General features: G+C 43.8%; 1 protein-coding gene across 1 annotated transcript in view; it reads left to right on the forward strand.

Moving 5' to 3' along the window:
* The window catches only part of ITGA1 (integrin subunit alpha 1), an 813,868-nt gene that overhangs the window by 119,683 nt on the left and 672,340 nt on the right, over positions 1-21,845 (forward strand). The window contains exon 2 of the mRNA XM_086960618.1: positions 19,527-19,647. Within this exon, the coding sequence (XP_086816744.1) occupies positions 19,527-19,647 (121 nt within the window). The remainder of the gene's footprint in view (positions 1-19,526; positions 19,648-21,845) is intronic.

Here is a 21,845-nt window from a genome sequence, read left to right on the forward strand (position 1 = left end):
TAAATAAAGAAGTGAATCTGGTACTACATGAAAACTAAACTCAATTTGTCTCCTCTTAATCCCTCCATCTGAGCACAGAGAGTATGCATTACAGATTCAAATTCTAGTAAATTCAATTCAGGTCGCAGCCAGTGAGTCAGTATCGCCAGTGCCACTCCTCTTCTTAAATCAGTGACATGTTTTCCTCTGGGCTCCTAGCGATGCTGCTCTTCTTCAATATATACATGCTGCCCCAGAAGAGGCAATTTAGTCAGCTCCAAGTACAATTCTAAATATATGCTGATGATGATGCTGACATCTCCATCCGACTTGAAAATAGCCAAGAAGAGTTTACCAAGATCTCAAAAGCGTTTATACTTTTGGATCAAAAAAGAAATCCCCTTTTTAAATAGCTCCAAGATTAACCAGCTGATCATAGATTAACTTTAATTTATCATTCAATTGGCCAACTGAGGTGAAAAAAAATGGATTTTGGTTTAATTTGAAGCTTCCCTTTAGGCAACAGATTACATTGGTCTCCAAAAGCACCAGTTTGTATCTCATGATGCTAAGAAGAACCCGCTTTTCTCAACAATTGAACTACAAAATGTAAATTTACACAAGCCCTCGTATTATCCCACCTAGACTACTGCAATGTAGTCTACAGTGGTGCTCCTAAAATTTACTTTTTAGGTGGAAAAAGAACCAAATGGGCAAAGGGCCAATGTGATGCTTTTAATACCAAGAATATTTTAATCTACCCAATCATTGCCTAAATTATCTCATTCCACGTCTACTTCTTAATGGCGTGTGCTAGCTATTCTATGCCAAAGGTACCATTTATGCTACCCATTTTACATTTGAAAGGGCTAGGTTTAATGTATGTCCACGTGGAAAGTGAATTGTTTGTAAAACCTCTATCCGTCCATCGACACCACGGTGGTAAATAAAACAGCACTATGCCTAAGAGTGCTCTAACAAGACCATGTCTGTTATAGCTTTAGGCGCCCAGCAAGATAGTTTCTGAGGAAAAAAGAAAATGAGGGAAGTAACTACGTTTTCACAAAAGAGGAGCATTCTAGCCTCTAGTATCTCACAGGTTTTAACACTTTTGTAAATGCAGGTGAATGGAGTACTTTTTACCTGTGTGACTTGGTCCACAGTAAGGTATTTGCTTGGGGATTGCAGTGTTGCATGTGTGCAAAGGTCTCTTTTTTATGTATCACTTATATTTCCAGGCCCATCTTCAATCACAAACATGTTGGCCATAAATATAAATGACATAAAATAAGAAAAGAAATATACATATGGTCCACAGTTGCCAAACAGTTTTATCCAACCCATGCTGATGTGGAATAGTGGGAAGTAAGTATCTTACCCCTACATGCATTATGCACGTGGGATGGGCGAAGAGCGATGGAAGATGCTGGTTTATGTGCAACTAGCATTCAGAGAGACATGTGATTTAATCTGCAGCTAAAACCTCCCTGTTGCTCTGTGTCAGTCTTGAGCTAGAATAGGGCTGCTTTACTGGAAATCATAATGCATCCCGGGTACAGAAAGGTCAGCTGGACTGGATTCTTAAAATTGGTGGAAATCTTTACTTCATACTTTTGAGTTTTGGAATTCACTACGGGTTGGAAACCTGTACGAGTCATATGTTTCCGCAAATTGCCAGATGTTCACCTGGAAAAAAAAATTGATTTTTTTTTCTATCAAAGTGTATATACATCTAAATGTTCTCAAAAGTGAGAATAATGAACATAGGGGATACATTTTCATACTCGGAGAAACTGTTTTTGCTACACCCTCATCAGATTTGGGGAGTGTTGCTGTCCCTTCTCATCTAGGAGAGGGATATACTCGTGTCCGAATTTTCCAGAGTAGGAAGAGGTTGCTTTGGGACTCGGAGGATAGCAGTCTGGCAGAGGTCCTGTCATATGTGTGGCCACCGAAGTTCTCTTCATCCTCTAGCAGAGAACCGCCTATCTAAACGCCAAAAGTGCTTGTGCCAGTTCGATAAATGGACGTATGCCACTGTTGACTGTCCTGCGGACTACCATATTGATGAGTTCTGCTTAGCATCCTTTGTTCTGTCTCAGCAACAAACTCCCAATACAGACAGAGGTTTGTCATTCAGACATAAAAAAGCAAGTGGCCATTAAACCTTGGCAGGCGGCCCACCATCCCTCCATGGGCCGAAGAGGACATGACCTCATCCCCCCTGGCCAAGGACCGTTCGCCGAATTGAGAGTTCCCGACCACCGGGAGTGGGTCTGCCTGGATCTGCCTGCTGTGAAGGGAGCAGAGGCAATGAAAGGCAGTGGCTCCCTTTGAAGCTGTGCAGTTTGCAGAGTGTGAGCCATGTTTAAAGTGCCAGCTCAGCAAACTTTTCTTGTTGTTGATAGAGACCAAACTCCTAAAGTGGGACTTTGTTTTCTCTTAACAAAAAGCAAATGGATGTGATGTGCAAGGAGATTTGTTTACCTGCCAGTCAGGGCAATGAACATCTTCCCTGCCCATTTCCATCATGGCGCGCATAATGGAAACGCAGACGGATAGAAGGCCCAGACAAATTCATGTCCCTGTCAACATTGACTGTTATTAATTAGAGCCAAAAATATACCATGGGAATGCCCCGCTCCTCTGTATGCAGGGGGGGACGGATTGCAAATGACAGCATTTCACCTATAACTAATTCCTTAAGTCAGATATAAAATATCAATTAAGATAAGTAGTGTCAACAAAACACCTCCAAAAAGCTGTGCCACTGGAAGCAGTTCAGGTTAGGTATTCATTCTGCATTTGTTAAATTTGGTGAACTGTTTAGGAGATGCATTTTTTTTTCATTGCAAGAAATTACTTCAGATAGTGTGATACCAAAATATTGAGGGGCAGATTTACAAGAAAGTGACGCATCTATAGAGATGCCTCACTTTCCTTGTGCTACCCTAAAAAATGCTTGCGCCACCATGGATGCGCCGTATTTACAATGCGGCGCACCATGGCGGAAGGATTGACAGATGCGTCAGAAATTCTGACGCATCTGTTGGGGCAAAAGTCATGATTGCTGGAGTCATGTCGCAAGCACAACGCAACTCCAGCAATGCCTTTTTTGGCCTATTCCCACTACACTGTTTCACTCCTTAAGACTGCTTCAAGCGGAGTCTGGCTCTGGCTCACCCCCTTGGCCATCACCTACCCAGCCTGATTTCAGACACTGCTTTTCACTGTTCTTCATGGCTCCTCTATCTCTTCTCTGCAACTAATCAACTACTATATTCACACTGAATACCTTCCCCCTTCAGACCCCCCTGTCCTTATCCACCTGCCTCTATCGGGACTATCTGTCCCCTCTATCCTCCACCTTTCCTATAACATAAGTCTTGGTTAAGTTACGCTCTAATATCTTATATTATTGTGTCAAGATCACATCTTTCTTTCCCTAGCATTTATTCTTAATTGTAATCCTAATTGATGTAACAATGTAAAAATGTTTTGATGCTCTGTCCTCATGTAAAGCGCTCTGATACCTTCGCGTCTAGCCTATACCCTGTTCCTAATCTCACACCAGGACTTTTATTCGATGTACTCCTCTTGAACAATTGAGACCTAGCTATTTTGACTGATGCCCGTGGAGCTACCCCGCTAGCTATAGGGGAGATGGGCCATGGAATCCCTCCTCGGCCGTCACCTACCCAGCCGGTCTTAGGGCAAACTCTCCTTTGTCTCGCCTGATTTCATCTCCCCCCACCGCACCCTACCCCTATCTGCTCTACTCTTCTCTTCTTTCCAGCTATTGTCCTCTCTGTGAACTTTCTCTTGTCTCTTGAGACCTAGCTATCTGACCGATACCCGATGGAGCTGCCCTGATAGCTATAGGGGAGACGGGCTGTGGATTCCCTCCTCGTCCATCACCTACCCAGTCAGTCATTGGGCAGACCTCTCTTCATCTCCCCTACAGTCTTTTCCCTCATCTTCTCCCTTTACACCTGCACCTTCCCCCTCCTGCTCTATTTGTTTCACCTATCTTTTTTCGTTTACAGTGTTGTATATTTTGATGTAATGTGTAATTCTTCATTATGTCTCTGTAACATTATGTAACCCACTACAAAGCGCTCTGACACCTACGGGTCTAGCCTACCCAGCCGGACGTTTTGCAGACTCTACCTCATCTCACCTTCGCATTCTCCCTCCCACCCCTTTACCTTACCCTCTTTCTCCCTCTATGCTCCATTTTCTTGTCCCCTTCCTAATGTTATTAAGTTGAGACCTAGCTATTTGGCCGATGCCAGGTGGAACTACCTGATAGCTATAGAGGAGATGGGCTATGGACTTCCCCCTTGGCCGTCACCTACCCAGCCGTACTTTGGGCAGACTCACACTCGTCTCTCTATCCTATTTCCCTTCTATCTCTTTACCCTACCCCCTCTCCCTTCTTAGCTCCTTTCTATTTCGTCTTTACACTCTTGAAATGTTTTTCTAGTAACTGATGTAATTGGTAACTGATGTAATTTTGTAACTTTGTGGAACCTTATGTAAAGCGCTCTGATACCTCCGAGTCTAGCCAGCGCTATATAAAACTCAAATTAAAAAAATAAAAATAAAGTCAATATTTTACAGTAGATAATTTGACATAAATAACATGATGACTGTGAATGTTAATTGTGTTTATTTGCAACCACCATATTTCATTAGACTTTGTCCCAGACGTAGCGACTTTATGTTACTTTAAAAAACAAGGACGCAGCCTAAAAACAAGGGCGCGGCTTAGAAAACAAGGGCGCGGTTTCGAAAACAAGGGTACGGTTCTGCCCAGCACATGCACGAGGCAGAAAGTATCTCTGCTCAGAACACATTTGTGCTTTATTTCATGAAGACTTTTACAATCCCAGCAGTGCAATGCCTCCATTCAACAAGGGAATTCTTGTACTGGGAAAACAGTTCTTGTCCGGATTGGTTTACAGGAAGTATGTCCATTTTCGCTGAAAGGTCACAAGCCGAGAGGAACTCAATTTTGTAAAAATTACACAAAGGTTACTTTATCCCCCAAAGAAACAAACAGCATGTTTCAAATGGAGCGAGCTGGAATGACAGGGCTTTTTAGATGGGCCACTTTAAAGTCTGGCGCTAGTACAAATTAGACTTTTGACAGGGTCCAGTGTTCACTCATGGGCGTTTTCATAATTGTGAACTATGCATGTTCTACATAATGTTGAAATGTATACCTTATAGGCTTGTAACTATACTAGAAAATCATTTGTATCTAGGCAAAAAATAAAATGTGATATTCATTTAATTCTTTTCACTCAATGAATATTGTTAATATCACTACAAATAAGGATGTCCAGCATGGAAAGGCACCAGCTATTGAAATCTTTTGAAATTAAGCTTACACGCGGATGTGTCTATTTTAATACTAGGACCTGTCACAATTACCTACATAGATAAGGTCAAAATCAACATTTATGGGTTTTAAATTTTTAATTATTTACCTTATGCATTTCAAACCCATATGTGATTGATTTTTAATATGCAAAAATTGTGAAAGATCTTTTCAACTTGACTCACATTTGCAAGTACCACAGGGCATATTTACAAGCCCCTTGCGCCGCTGGGTGTCACTTTTTTTGATGCACAGGCCCCATGCTTACAAGGACACGTAATGCCAACCCATGTGGCTTTTCGTGTGCTTGTAAATGTGACCCCTTTTCACGCAGCACTTTGCGTGAAAGGGGCGTTCCATGGCTGTTGGTGTGGGTGTTCCCATGCAACACCCATGGATTCTGCCAAATTCACAGATTTACATCCTTTCATAAACCTGGGAATGTGTCAAGTGGAGGTGCAACGAGGAAAAATGTTTTCATTTCTCCTCATGTTTCCTTTTTCTATGTGTGCTGCATTCTGCGGCAAACATAGAACGAGGAAATCACCTCTTGTGATTGTTTTTGTGCAGGATGGTATACCACTGTTTTTGTTTATGTTTATTGCCCCGGTTCTTCCTGACGCAAGGGCAGATCTTGTTCAATGTACTTACACAAGCTACAGACAGTACTTGTCAAAGAAATCCTTTTGACTTGGTGAAAATGCTTTGTAAATATTGTCTATGTCACCTATAGGTAATGTGCTGGAATCCAAAATGCATTGGTGCATAATGTATAAAGGCTAGGCGTGTTAAATAAAGTGCTAAGTTAATGTATACTCTGCAGCAGCCTCTATTGATGTCTATGTGCTCTGGGAAGGGTGGAGGAGCAGTTCCCTTTTTTGGCAGATGTCCCACATTTGCCAAACAATAAATTGGGTTCTGTGTCCCAAAGTGAAAGAAGTCAGTGGACAAAGGTGACAATCATCAATTAGTTCTTCTCAAAGCTATAGTTGCTAAAATTCAAAGTGAGCATGTCAGTGTAACTAAAACTTCATTGTATCTGGTTTCATGGAGCCCTTGCTGGAAACCGTGTCAAGCCATGTCCCAGTGGATGATTTCAACGCTGGCTGGTATGAATTTCATGGAGTCCTGTTGATTCTGGAAGTTTCCATCACAGTAATGTAAGGAAAATGTGTGATTTCAGGCAAAGTTTGAGGTTTGCAGGGCTTCTATGTAAAACTACCTAGTGAGAGCTGTTGGGTTCTTTTTGGAACCTGGGGTCATAATGGGTAGGATATTAGGTTTTGAATGACCAGCAAGGCAGTTACTGAAGCCTGTTGTCCTTGTCGGTCTCATTATGAAGGAGTATAAATAAAGAGGTTCATTCTCCATACCTGGTTGATGTACTTCCTTTAACTGATGCCGAGTTGACCGGCAAGGCCCCCGGCGTGCATTCCTGTATGGCCTGCTTCGTTCCATGGTGGATCTATCATGACTTTGTCTGGAGTACATGCAAGCGGCCATCATTCCCAAATTGATTGGTGGGTCCAACTACGTTCACTTAAGGAAGAGACTTGGCCTGCATCAGGGTCTTATTAAGGTACTGTGTGGTGCTCATTCTTTTGAGTTGGGTCCCTGCCAACCTGGGAATGATGTAACGTTTCTACATCAGCTGCCATTTGGGAAGCGTCAACAGGAAGTAAAGTCAGTGTTTCAGTTAATTTCCTACGTTGATTTCCTACACTGTATTGAATATTTTTCCTAGGAGGCTGTGTCTGCTGGGGTGGCGTGACTTGCGTGATGTTGACTTTCCAAGTCATCTGCCATTTTTGGATGTACTAAACGAAAAGCACACAGGAAATCTTCATTTGAGTCAACACTACGCCAGGGGGTATGCATTTTCCTGAGCAGCATTGGATACAGTTCAGCGGTACAGCATATCCGCAACGATGTGGCTTGGTTGCATGGAGTTGGCAATCCAGTGGATTTCGATGACGTGCACATCTTGGTCACGCTCTTGGTCCCAAGGGTCAGCGTCATGACAGAGTCCTGAAACTGGTGTAACACGCACATTTCAATTGATGATTTCGGTTACCTGCCATTTGTGTATGTAAGGTATTTACACCTCTGAGGCACATTCAATTTGGGGATTACCAGTGTATGTTCGATGACACGCACACCTTATTTCCTATTTAGATGCAATTGATGGTGATGATTTCACTTACAAAAAGACGTTTACTTTATTAAAGCATTGTTTGGGCCCTAAGGGCAGAAACATTTTATAGCATCTTCCACACCAAGCAGTGATGGTAGAGGGGGATGCAGTAGATCAATATGCATCTGTAATCAAAATGTTGAATGTAAGGTTTAAGCCAGTGGAAGGATGAGGATGTTGTTGTGGTTTCTGATGTGTTGAAATATACAGTGGTATCTTTGGCACATGAAGGCCATATAGCGATGACAGCCATGAAAAGGAGAGTAAGGGACATGTTTTGATGGCCAGACTGAATAGAGATGTTGCGCCTTTTGTCAGGGAGTGTGTTCAGTGTGTGACCAGTTATAAATCGCAAGTAACTGTTCCCAGTGGAGTAGGCGCAGTCCCAGTGCCTGATAAAGCATGGCCCAAGTTGGCCATATTTATTATTGGTCCTCTTGGTGTTGGCAATAACTAGGTCAAGTAATGCATTGTAATACTTGATTATCAGTCAAGGTTCAAGTTCAAGTTCAAGTTCGGGCATTTATATAGCGCACTGCTCCCCCAGAGGGTCTCAAGGCGCTTGGGAAGGGGTTCATTATTTGTCAAATAGCCAGGTTTTAAGTTCTTTTCTGAAAGAGGTGTGGTTTTGATTGAGGCGAAAGCGAGTGGGGAGTGAGTTCCAGGTTTTGGCCGCCAGGAAGGAGAAAGATCTTCCTCCCATGGTGGATTTTCGGATGCGCGGGACTGCTGCGAGGGCTTGGTTGGAAGATCTTAGTTGGCGGGTGGGTTTGTAGAAGGACAGTCGAGTATTGAGGCATTCGGGACCTAGATTGTAGAGGGCCTTGTGTGCGTGGGTGAGAAGACGGAATGTAATTCTTTTGTTGACGGGAAGCCAGTGGAGGTCTTTTAGGTGTCCGGTGATGTGATCTTGGTGAGGGATGTCCAATATGAGTCTCGCTGATGCGTTTTGGATGCGTTGGAGTTTTTTTTGTAATTTTGCTGTGATTCCAGTGTACAGTGTGTTTCCATAATCCAGTCGGCTCGTGAATAGTGCGTGGGTGACAGTTTTTCTTGTCTCGAGGGGGATCCAGCGGAAGATCTTTTTGAGATTGCGAAGTATGTTGAAGCAGGAGGATGAAATTGCGTTGACTTGTCTGGACATCGAGAGAGAGGAGTCTAGGATGAAGCCAAGGTTACGTGCATGGTCTGTGGGTGTGGGTGCTGTGCCCAGAGCAGAAGGCCACCAAGAGTCGTCCCAGGCGGAGGGGGAAGATCCTAGGATGAGCACCTCAGTTTTGTCTGAGTTGAGTTTTAGGCGGCTATGATTCATCCATTCGGCTACTTCTTTAATGCCTTCGTGAAGATTGGTTTTGGCGGTGTTGGGGTCTTTGGTGAGGGAAAGGATTAATTGGGTGTCGTCGGCGTAAGAGATGATGTTGAGGTTGTGTTGGCGCGCGATAGATGCGAGTGGGCTCATGTAAACGTTGAAGAGGGTGGGACTGAGTGAAGATCCTTGTGGAACTCCGCAGATGACTTCGGTGGCCTCTGAGATGAAAGGGGGAAGTCGGACTCTCTGAGTTCTCCCAGCTAGGAATGAGGTGATCCAGTCCAGGGCTTTTCCTTGTATGCCGATGTTGCTAAGGCGTTGTATGAGGGTGCTGTGGCAGACTGTGTCGAAAGCGGCAGTAGTGTTCGGATGTCGTCAGTTGCTGCGATGAGTGCGGTTTCAGTGCTGTGTTTGGCTCGAAATCCGGACTGAGAGGGATCGAGGGAGTTGTTGGATTTAAGGAAGGCGGCGAGCTGGCTGTTGACGGCTTTCTCAATGACTTTGGCCGGGAATGGGAGGAGGGATATGGGTCGGTAGTTTTTAAGTTCAGAGGGGTCTGCTGTGGGTTTCTTCAAAAGGGCGCTGAGTTCGGCGTGTTTCCAGCTTTCTGGGAAGGTGGCAGAGTTGAACGAGCAGTTGATGACATCACAGAGATGGGGTGCGATGATGGAGTTAGCTTTGTTGAAGATGTGGTGGGGGAAGGGGTCGGTTGGCGAGCCAGAGTGGATTGAGTTCATTAGGCGGATGGTGTCTTCAGTGGTGATTGGGTTCCAGGCGCTAAGGTTGTTGGTTGGCGGGGTAGGATCTGAGGTGGGTGGGGAGGGTTGGTCGCTGGGAGTGTTCTTGAGGCTGTTGTGGATGTCGGCAATTTTGTTGTAGAAGAAGGAGGATAACGCATCGCAGAGGTCTTGGGAGGGAGTGATGTCGTTAGATGCTGCGGTGGGGTTGGTGAATTCTTTGACGATGTTGAATAGTTCCTTGCTATTGTGAGTGTTGTTGTCGAGCCAGTCCTTGAATGCTGATTTCTTGGAGGATCGAATCAGTTGGTGGTGTTTGCCGGTGGCTGTCTTAAGGGTGGCCATGTTGTCGGTGGTTGGGTTTTTTCTCCATGTTTTCTCTAGGGTGCGGCATAGCTTCTTGGATTTTTTAAGGTCATCATTGAACCAGGGAGCCTTTTTGCTGGTTGATTTGATCTGGAGCTTTTTCAGATGTGCTAATTCGTCAGCGCTGGGGGTGATCCATTGTTTGAGATTGGTGGCCGCATGGTGTGGGTCCAGTGAGTGGGTGGGAGGGTTTTGGTTGAGTGATGTGAGGAGTTGGTCGGGGGTGATTTTGTTCCAGTTTCTCCGGGGCATCGGTTGTGGGCGGTTGTGGGTCAGGGTGGTTTTGTAGCTGAAGTGAACACAGCTGTGGTCCGTCCAGTGGAGTGCTGTGGTGCGGTCGAAGGAGACGTGCTTGCTGGAGGTGAAGATAGGGTCGAGCGTGTGTCCGGCTATGTGGGTGGGGGTGTCAACAAGTTGTTTGAGTCCGAGATTGGCCAGGTTGTCCAGAAGGGAGTTGGTGTTGCTGTCGTGTTTGTTTTCAAGGTGGAAGTTGAGGTCTCCCAATAGACTGTAGTTCTCGGAGGCGAGGGCATGTGGGCTGATGAAGTCAGTGAAGTCATCGCTGAATTGAGTGCGGGTACCTGGAGGCCTGTAGATGAGGGTGCCTCTGAGTGTGGTCCTAGGGTCGGTTTGGATCTGAAAATGGAGATGTTCAGCGGTTGCGAGATTATCGTCAGAGCTGGTCGTGATTTTGACGGTGTTCCTATGGATGATGGCGATGCCTCCTCCTGTTTGATTGGTTCGGTCTTTTCAGTTAATCTTGTAAGCGTCCGGTATGGCAATGGCGATGTCGGGTGCTGAAGATGTGTTCATCCATGTTTCTGTGAGGAAGGCGATGTCCGGTGACGCAGTGTCGAGTAGGTCCCAGAGTTCAGTTGCGTGTCTGTGGACCGAGCGGGTGTTCAGCAGGATGCACTTCAGGTGGTTAGAGCCGGTGCTGTGTATGGAGGAAGTGGATTTGGTGAGGGTTCTGAGGCAGTTGAACTTGCAGGAGAGGAAGGCGAATGGGCCGTTGGTTCGTCCTGGGGTGGCTTCGCAGCATTGCGGTGTGCGTCCGGGGTTGAGGGCGAGGAGAGTAGCGGTATCATATGTGAATATAGAGGATAGGGAGCAGCGGGGACCAGGAGGACAGGCGCTGGGCGCGGTCCAGGTGCGGACGGGCTTAGACGGGCTTACCTTTGGCGCACCTTCGGAGCGCATGGGGCGCGAACGCTGCGCGTGAACGCTGCTCGTAAATGCATCTGTCATATATGGATAGTGGGAGGGGCGAGGGAGGATGATCTTGGAGGCGGGGAGCAGGGCGGAGAGCCGGGCTGGGGGTCGCCACAACAACAACAAGATGGCTGCAAGCCAATATGCGAGCGCGACGAGTTAGGGCACAGCACATGCAGCAGAATTAATATTTAAATAAAAAACAATGATCCTAGTCGGGGCTCTGGCACAAGCAGCGCGAGCAGCGCCAAATAACCAAACTCCAGAAATTAGAGGCACAAGCAGCGCGAGCAGCGCTATGTAAACAAAGTCCGGTAATCACAGGCACAGGCAGCGCGAGCAGCGCTAATTACATAAATCAGTGATTACTGTTCAGCAAATAAGGCACAGGCACCGGCGGTGTGAGCAGCGCTACGATACCAGCAGCAAGCAGCAAGAGGAGCGACCTCCTTCGGGGATCTCGGGACGGTCATCTCGGGGTGGCCCGAAGTGGCATTTGTGAGCAGCATCACTTTATGTGTCATAAAGAATGTTTTGGAGAAGTTGTTTTTGTAAGAAAGTGTACCTGATGAGATTAATTTCGGCATAAAACACACAAACACATCGTTGTATCATCCTAAAAGAAATGGCTTAGTTGAGCAATGTAACAGGTGATATAGGAGAACATTCAGTTGTCTTTGGTAAATGGCTTGGATTGCATGCTGGAAGAAAGTAAGTTGTTATGGCTATCCTCACTACCCCCAATGCGGATAGTAAGATTTCACCTTTTGTCTTAATGGAAGGTAAAGTGCCAGGATCTAAGCTGGACCGTGTGTGGATGGAGAATGAGATCCCTTCAAAAGAAACTTTGGAGAGTGTAAAAGAAAGGAGGGAGTTTGCTCAAAATAGGTATGTGTGGAGTGCTTCTAAAAAACTGACTGTGAGACTGGGCGATATGATTTGGGTTAGAAAGTTTGGTGTTGTTAAGGGTAATAGTTGTTTTTCTAACCCTAAGGAGATGGTGAGTGTGGGAACACATACAGTGACGTTAAATGATGGCAAGTGTTGGAACAAGATGAACATCACTGTATTGCGGGGGTTGGTGCACAGGGGTTTCCTGCCATGTACGGGTCATAAGATGCTGTAGTTAGGAGGTCTTTAAGGAAGCGTACTATGCCTGGTAGGTTTCATGATTATAAAATATAGCTGTTCATTTATGCTGTATATATATGTGTTTTTGTGTAGAAATGTCTTGTTGAGGTGTTGTTGAAATGTATTCTGAGTCAGGGTTGTATGTACATTTATTAATTCATTCATCTTTTGTGGTTATGTAAATGGGAAGATATTTTGGGTTCTCTTTGGACCCTGGGATCATAATGGGTAAAATTTTAGTTTTTGAATGACCTGCAAGGCAGCAGTTACTGTGACCTGTTGTCCTTGCCGGTCACATTACGAAATAGTACAAATATAGAGGTTAATTCTCCATACCTGGTCGGCGTGCTTCCTTTCAAGAGCCACTCAAGTCACACACATGTATACTCCCCCAGTTGTCCAGTTTTAAAATATGTACATGTCTGGTAGGTTTTCCTAGGTGCCAGCTGACCTAGAGCAATTTTGGGTTAGAAAATCTAGTGAGAGCCACGCAAGTCACCCCACCATGGATTTCCCTAGGTGTCCAGTTTTTGAAAATGTGCAAGTTTGCTAGGTTTTCCCGGGTGCCAGCTGAGCCAGGGCCCAAGCCCCACAGCTATTCACTTTTCAATAAAAGGGTTGCTTTTGAGTGGCCAAATGTGATGTATACATGTTGTGTTTTGTGGCTTTTCCTGTCCCAGGCACTAGGCCTACGCACACAAGTGAGGTACCATTTTTATTGGAAGACTAGGGGGAATGCTGGGTGGAAAGAAGTTTGTGACTCCCCACAGATTCCAGAGTTTTCCATCACACAGATGTTTGGAAGATGTGTTTTTTTAATCAAAGTTTGAGGTTTGCAAAAGATTCTGGGTAGGAAGATTCAGGTGAGAGCTATACAAGTGCCCCCACCTTGTATTACCCATGGTGTATAGTTTTAAAAAATGTGCAAGTTTGCTAGGTTTTCCTAGGTGCTGGCTGCGCAGGGCCCACTATCAATAGCTATCCACTTTGCAAAAAAATGGTCAGTTTTGATATGAAAAATGGCATGTATTCATTACGCGTTTTGGGTCCTTTCCTCTCACAGACACTAGGCCTACCCGCACAAGTGAGGTATCATTATTATCGGAGGGCATGTGGAAGCATAAAATAGTGGAACTTTTGTTATTAACAATTGGATTTCGCGGCATTTGAAGCCAGTGTGTAAGAAAGAAAAACATTTTGAAAAATACCCTCTAAATCCTATGCTAATACAGATACCCAGAAATTCAGAGATTTACAAATAACCCATGCTTCTAAATGCACCATCTTGTGCCCATTTCAGAAATGCATATGTGTCCTTAGTACCTATTTTGCACTCTACATATTTTACCATATGAATTGGTCTATACTCGGTACACAATGAAAAAACATTATATGTGCAGGTCAGTTGTTTGCTCTGCTTACCTTGAGTTCTTGGACAACCTCCAAACCCTATATATCTCCACAACTAGAAGCGTCTAGTGGACGTAGTGGCATATTGCTATTGTAAAATGGCAATTATGATGTAAAATTACAGATGATAACCTTGTCAAAAATGGACTTTCTTCCTATTCATTTTAAATATTTCTTTATTTCAACAGTTAGTTTTTTGGTAAAAACTTTGAGTGATTTTGTTCACTTTTCAGAACTCTATAGCTTTTCTGTTTCCTATTTTTCAACATTTACCACTCTTTATAAATCTTGAATAATTGATTGATTTTTCCAAAAAGAATCAAAATGTAACTAGATTTAACCTATTTTCTTGATCCTCTCTAAGGGAATCCACAAACCCTGGGTAACTTTAGAATCCCCGGGCTGTTTGAAAAACAGGTTGCAAATCTGGAGTGGATACATTATGTGTGTGAATTCTACCAGAGATGGGTACAGTAGTCTACTGCAATTTATTTAGGAATGATACCTAATTCCTCATCTTTGGGGCAGCTCTCACAAAAGATTCCCCATTGACCCTTTTGCAGGTACCATGATGTAAAGCCCACAATACTTCCAGAACACACAGGACTGACTGACCCCTACTAGTACTAATGCATGCCAGCTGTGCCTGCAGATGTGACCAGAGATATGCTGAGTGCAGCTCACGATTTCTGGTTTGTGCAAGATCCATTCAACATGCTGAGCCTTCTTTGGCCTCTTTCTTTTTGCTGGGAGTCAATGTTTTCTTGACTAGTTTGTGCCTACCATTCTCACCCTATCGTATGAAGGCCTGTGAAAAACTCTTGATAAGAGGATGTGTGTTTTTGCTTGGCTCAGCACTCCAGCTTAAAAGGCCAACACGTCCCACCACTGGCCATTTTAGATACATGCTCCCTAGATCTCGGAAAGGTGTAGTTTTTACCAAGGGTGGGAACAATTCGGGAAGTCTGGAAAGATAACTTCTTCTCTGGCTTTCCCTGAAAGAGAGAAGTTTGACCTATCCACTGTCACTCATCAATACGATAATAAGTAAGTCCCAGCTGACTGAAACCTGTATAGAGGGCAGCTCAAGGTAAAGAGCTCTCTAAGATCCCTGAGGACATTAGAGCCCAGCCACGCTGACCTGAAGTCATCTACGTTGCAAAAGAACTGATAGCCTGTTAAGGTGTCTCCACTAATATGAATGTCCACTCACATTAGTGTCCAGCCACTAATGTTGAGGCCGAATAGTCTTGACAAACCCTGTTTCTTTCCCCAACATGGTAGGAGCTAATTGCACCCCTATTCTAGCCCTTACAGGTCCACAGTTTTCCTATTCTCTGTAGGCTTCAGAGTAGTGTCCCACTTTGGTAGACAGGTCACTCTGGTTCTGCAACTGCTTGATAAATGTTTCTTGCCTTTATAGCTGGAGCACTTTCCAGATATTTCCAGAAGTGAGAAACATCAAGTGAAGGATAGTTCAAAATATTAGAGGTGCATAATTTGATATATACAATTTTAGAAATTTGAGATTTCTTGTTCAAGTTGGTACTTTCAAGAGCCAAACTGAGAGCCATGCTATTTGCACAGTATTCTGTGTATATGTCTTGTTATGAATATGCATATACCTAAACATCTGATATGTGGTTTTCTGTAAGATGTACAACTGTTGCATCTTTTCTTGAAGACAGTGAGTGCTCCAGATGTGAAGACCTAGCAGGAAGGCTGATTTATATATGGAATGTTTATGGTTATCTGTAATGCATTGACATATTCACAGATGAGGGGGTCGAGCACTGTATATAAGAATTGGTTTTGTTAAATTAATTTCAAGTATTAGTGTATTATCTATCTATTTGGGCACTATCTGTCTCTCCATTGGTGGCAGATATTTTTGTAGGTAGGCTTTGATCTATTCTTGGGGCCTTTTCTTTTCAGCTTTATTTCATTAGCTATTGGTTGTGTGCGTTGCACTTAACTGGAAATGAAGTCTGTTTGAATGACTGCCTCTGACCCCTCCCCCCCCCGCAACCTATAAGTAAGGGTAAAGTTTTGACTGTAGAATATCCTTGAATTGTATTAAAGGATTTATAAGAATAGTCCTTGCTCAAATACCCATACCACTCTTTAGGTTGTGTATAAGTAAATTGTGATTGACTACTTCATATATTGGTGAAAATGTAAGAAGAACCAGAAGACAGGCTTAACCATTTATAACTGTCTACAGGAAGGTCCAGTACTACCTATAAAACGTTCTAAACAGGATCTGAACGATCATATGTGAAGGTAAGGCAGGTACATCTATTGCCACCAGCAGGAGGCAGCAAAGTGTGTTATAAGGAAGCTGGGAGCTCCAACAAAGCCCTTTTGTTGAGCGATCATAAAAAGTAAACATTATTTTTCCCCATAGCAGCGGCAACCGTCACACTATTACTGATTGTGATGGTACAGATCGATGCTAAGAGTAATGAAAGATACAGCAGTTGTTGACACCTTGACAGTGCATGGTACAAAAGTAAAAAAATGGCTCCGACTTGAGAATGAGCTCTGGAAAGCAGACTTCTCAAAATATAGGGAAACCCAAATCGGTTAGGAAGGTTTTGCTGTAATTTGACCTACGCTTTCTATGCACCCGTAGGTCCGATCAGTAGCTATCCTCCAAATTTCAGGACTACCCCTTGGAGTAGCATTTGAAGTGAATGGTTTCGCAATGGACAAATACAATTATAACAAAAGATATCATAACATATCTATGTTCAGTAATGTTGGTAATTCTGCAGAATTGGTCCTTCTGATGCTTCAGTCCAGCTAAAATCCAGAATTTTTCAACCATGATGTAGAATAATCTAGAGGTAACACGTTTTGATTGTTTTTTTTACAAAAGATGCCTGTATTTGGACAAACGTTGATGAATGTGGAGTTCACTTGACAAAATTGGTGTCAGCAGACCCACCTCTATTTTATAGTGAGAAGTCCATGAGAACGGACTCATTTGCTGATCCAGAATGGGTGAATGAAAGAAGATGCTGGTTTGAGGATAATGATACATTTCTGCACCAATAGCTGTTCAAAGAACATGTGATTAGGAGGTCCCAGGAATTGGATATGTGACCAAACTACCCATTTTCAAGATTTTACTATTCAGATCAGGGAGGCCACCATGATGGATGCTACAGGAAGTCTCACCACTAGTCATTTTAATGCAAACATTTGGGGCAGGAAATCCTTATTTGACTAAGATCTTCCTTCATAATAAAGAAGCTCCTGTCCAACCTCTACTACCTCTGTCACCAGGTAAAATAGGATACCAACTAGTATGTGATGCGCCAGGAACGTCGGGGTTTGTCCAGGCTCCTTTTCTTTGTTCAAAATATTTTATTGAAATTTATTAGCAGGTAATACATAAAGAGAATACAAAAAATATTACCATAGAGCGAAAATACCTAAAGCACTTTACAATGTAACTATCAAGATAAATAAAGAAATTGTAGTAGGTAAATATAATAACGTTTGATATGAAAAATAAAAGGGAAGGGAAGGGGTAAATATACAATTAGAGCATAATATCAACAGGTAACCAGAACGGTTGAAAAGAGGTTGAATTATGAACAAGTCCCTTCATAGACAACTAGCAGCCCGTCCCGACGTTGTCCGGGGATGAAAAAAGTACCCGAAGGAATTGTTTCCTACCTTCTTGTTTGCTGAAATGTGTGTTTGTGTTGTAATGTGTTGTTTGCTGCAGCGTTTGAAAGTGTGTCCTTCTGAAGTACCATGGAGTAAATGTTAATAGTGTTTCCTTGTTTAGAGTTGTTCCCCCTGTGAGCACGTTGTTGTTTTAAAAATTGTGAAAGGTTATTTCTATGTTTGTGCAGCAAGTCTTGCGAGTGATGTTGTGGAGTGTAATCCTTGCTTGGTAAAGTGCATTGCCTTGTGTCCAGTGCAGATCCCTCTGATTGTTTTTTTTTTTTGGTATGAAAATAAAACTCTTTTATACATTTCAAGCAGGCTTATAAATACGGTCTTTGCACAGTTCAAAATGGTTCCAGTTACTTGTTTCAGGTTTAAAAATAGTTCTTATACTTCAAAAGGGGTGCCACAGTTCTTGTTAGCGATACTTGGGGCCTTCTGCCCACTTCCTTGAAGTTTTGGTGCTCCTTAGTCCTTCAATGCGCTTCGTAGCGCTCTAGTTCGCTTTGTGCTGCTTCGCGGTAGGTGCCCTGCTAAACCTCACGCATCTCGCGTGAGACGGCGTTCGGCGGGAACCCTGAGCTCAGCAGTACGAGGCGTACCAGCCTCGGTACGGCGAGCAGTCTCAGGATGAAAGGCGAGGCATCCACCAAGCGTACAGTTGTCCTCAATACACGGGGATAGCCCCACTACGCCTCACGCTTCTGACGGTGCGGGACGTTCACTGCAAGGGAACAGTTCGCTTTAGCAGCCGGGTACCCTTGCGAACAGGGACGGGCCCTCTGATACCGTAGTGATGAACGCTGTAATGAAACGTTATTGAAATGTGAAACGCGTTGTTTTCGTTCGGTGCGGGTGCCAAAGCCTTGCCTCTTTTCATTGTGGTCATCCCCCTGTGAGAACGTGCGAGCTTGACAAATGGTTACCGATTCCTTTAAAGTTTGACCGCAAGTACTGTAACTGTTAAGAGTTATGTGGCGTTATTTGGCGGCAGTGAAAGGCGCGCCCATTCGTGTAAGCGGGGCCCCGTATGCGAATGAAGGAGTTTGTGAAAATCGCACGTAATGATGCTTACAAGGCGCGCACCTTCCATGATGTCAGCGTCGTCCCCTCCAAGCCCGGACTGGCCGTTGCGGGCACCGGGCAATCCCCTGCTCGGCCCCATGGGTGGGGGCTGGTTTTGGACCCCAGGGGGCCGTTTTTGCTACAGGGCCGTTTTTTGCAGCATAACTGCAAAAACGGCCCTGTAACATAAATGGCCGAAAACCGGCCTTGGCAAAGAGCACGGTCGCCCCTCAATTCCCCCCTTGGGGGGGAGGAGGGGGAGGCCGGCCTTGCACTTTGCCAGGGCCGGTTTCGGTTCCCAGTCCGGCCCTGGTCCCCTCTCTGGCAACGGTTAAACCTCAGCCGAATGATGCGTCGCTTGATAGGCGGCCCTTTGTTTAATCCAGAAAACCGCGCCCCTTTTTCGATGTGAGCCTCGGAAGCAGTGTGAACACCCCCTGTCAACGGTAACGCCCAGGTGAATTTCCCGACGCACACAAGGGACTACTTTTCCACTGAGGTCGTTTCCCCTTTTTAATCTATATGGTGTCCATATATATAGCCTATGTACATCTGCTGCATGTCCCCTTTAGAATGGTGTATTGGGTGTAGTGACGGGTGCAGTACTTTTTGAGTTTACCTGGCTCAAAGGTTTGTGTTCTCTCTTTATAATAGTAGTATAGATTGAGCACCTCTTCTAGTAAAAAGAATTCACGACCACCATGCATGAACAGATAAAGAGGAACAATCTTTCCAACAATAAGTAATAGATTTCAATGCCGCTGAAATGAGAAAATTAAAAAGTTTACATTCTAAAATATTTAAGTTTTGAGATAAAATAATAGATTTGCAAATCAATATTTTATAAGAAATATCACCTTGAATATGTAAAATCTTAGTTATAATATCCCACAACATCTGACGTCCAGGCTCCTTTTTTGACAAGAAGGCTGTTAATTGTATAACTTAATTGTATAACTTCGATTCTGTATACAGTGTGCATTTGCAAATTTGTGAAATGTATATCACATCTAAATAATCTGAATATTTGAACAAGTTTGTTTCCTTTTGCAGCTTTAATACAACATGCTCTTTCATTTAATGTTGATGTGAAAAATGCATTGACCTTCAGTGGACCAGTAGAAGACATGTTTGGATATACAGTTCAACAATATGAAAATGAAGAAGGAAAATGGTGAGTGCTCAAGGGTAATGCATTACAACTTGTTGATAGTGTTGCTTCCTGTTTATGTTATTGTAATGTTATTGTAATAAAAAAAGGTTAAATATACTATGTTAGTTTGGAAAGATGGCACACTAGTTACATATTTTCTTTAATTAGACCAGCATTATTATGCACATGAATTTGCCATTTTGCCACACATGAGCAGTGCTTAATTTGATTTGAGTCTGTGGTTTCAGGTGCGGCCCACCAGCACCTTCTTTTTGGGGCTTACACTTATTTTCCTCATCAGACTTTGATACAGAGCAAAAGAGGAATAAACACAAAAGGGAAAGAAGAAGAAAGTAAAAGATGGTAATATTGCAACAAAAGGAAAAAGCAGAATTCTGTAAGAGCGACATAAACGGACAAGGAGCATCTCGTTGTGGATTAATACGACTTCTGGTGGTATTGGGCAATCCTGACATTCGTTAGCACCAGCCTCGGGCCTCTAAGCAAAACTTTGGGCCCTTGCACTTACTCTTTCACAAATCAAAAATTGTCATGTTATGGGTGCTTTATAGTGCACTAATCACCCGGGAGGGTATCCAGGTGCCCTGTAGCCCGTGTGTGAGGCCAGCGCTTGAGGGTTTACTGTAAAAGACAAGTCTTAAGCTTATTTTGAAGAAGGAGAGAGAAGAAAGGCTCTAATGTGTTTGGGAGTTCATTCTAGACTTTAAGATTTAGGTATGAGAAGGTGCGGCCCCTGCTCTGCTTTAGTTTATGTATGGGGTGTGTGCTAGTGAGAGACCAGCACAGTGGTGGTGTCTGTAGGGTTGGTTAAAATGACTGAGGCTATTCAGGTAGGCAGGGCCTGTGTTGTGTAGTGCTTAGTAGATATTGGAGAGGAGTTTGAAATGTGCTCACTTGTGTATTGAGCCAGTGGACTAAGATGTGATGTTCTGTGAGTTCAGCATGGGAGGTTGGGGACTAGTCTAGCTGCTGCTTTTTGGATGGTGTGCAGCCTATATGTGAGTTGGTTGGTAACAATGCACACATGAATATAATTAGGGGCAGATTTATTAACATCTTGCATCGGCGCATCCACAAAGCAAAATGTTAGTGGAGATTTACAAAGTCACGCAAGTGCAAGGGCTAATTTGCGACGCCTTGGCAGGCTTTGTAAAAAAATAAAGTAACACATGGCAGCGCATGTCGCTGCCTTGGTTTATCCTGGTGCCAAGTGGCGATCCATGGGTGGAGCATTGGCATTCACATGCATCCACCCATGGATTTCTACACAGTCCCAGATTTACAAAGGTCTGTAAACCTGGGATTGCGCCAAAATTGTGCACCTCACAGACCCAAGCGTAAGGAGGAGATCTTTATTTCTCCTTGTTACTTCCTTTTTTCCATGCGTGATGCATTGTTCATCATACATAGAAAAAGGAAAATGCCTTTTAGGATTGGTTTTGTGCAAAAAGGTAAACCTTCATGCACAAAACAATTCAGCTTGTAAAGCAGGCACCCTTGCAGCCCAGTTCTGCTCAGGGAGACCTCCCTCCTTCTTCCTGTCAGCTTGTGGACAATACAGTTGGTGGATAGCAAGAGTCAGTGTATCTTTTTCTAGGTTGTTTTCCAGGATGAAAGTACAGCAGGAAGCCCCAATTTTGGCCTATACCACAACTTCAGTCAGTCATCAAGTCCAACACGTACGGATATTGCATCCACATGTCGCTGATGGCTCTTAGTTCATCCTTGATAGCATTTAGGCTGAGCTTAGTATTGTTGATCATTTTAAGTAGCTTCCACCGGGTTATTTGTAACCAGTGTGCGTTCACCTTCATTTGCAAGGTGAAGAAAGGTATGTATCCTCTATATTTACTTGAGTATCAGAAAACAGTATGAATTCTTCCAGAATGTCCTTGTACTGAGCCCAGCCAAAGTAACCAGCAGTTCTTTTTTCTCCAGCCTGATGCAATAGAGTTGTTTTCTTCTGTAGTGGATATTGGTACAACAAAGATCTACTCCAGGGATGACCAGGGTTGGGGTGTGTATGGTTACGAGGGTGCAGAGGCCACCCCATTCGGGGATGAGCTGGGTGTAGGAAAAATCCCCAAATTACCAGTACATGTCCATCAACACGAAAGTGACCAATTGCATGTCTGGTACAAGCAGAATTGCTTAACAATGTTCGTTGGTGCCAAGTGGTATCAATCCTTTGCCTCTGA

Source organism: Lissotriton vulgaris, chromosome 3_1 (assembly GCF_964263255.1).
Source record: "Lissotriton vulgaris chromosome 3_1, aLisVul1.2, whole genome shotgun sequence".
Classification (NCBI taxonomy): Eukaryota; Metazoa; Chordata; class Amphibia; order Caudata; family Salamandridae; genus Lissotriton; species Lissotriton vulgaris.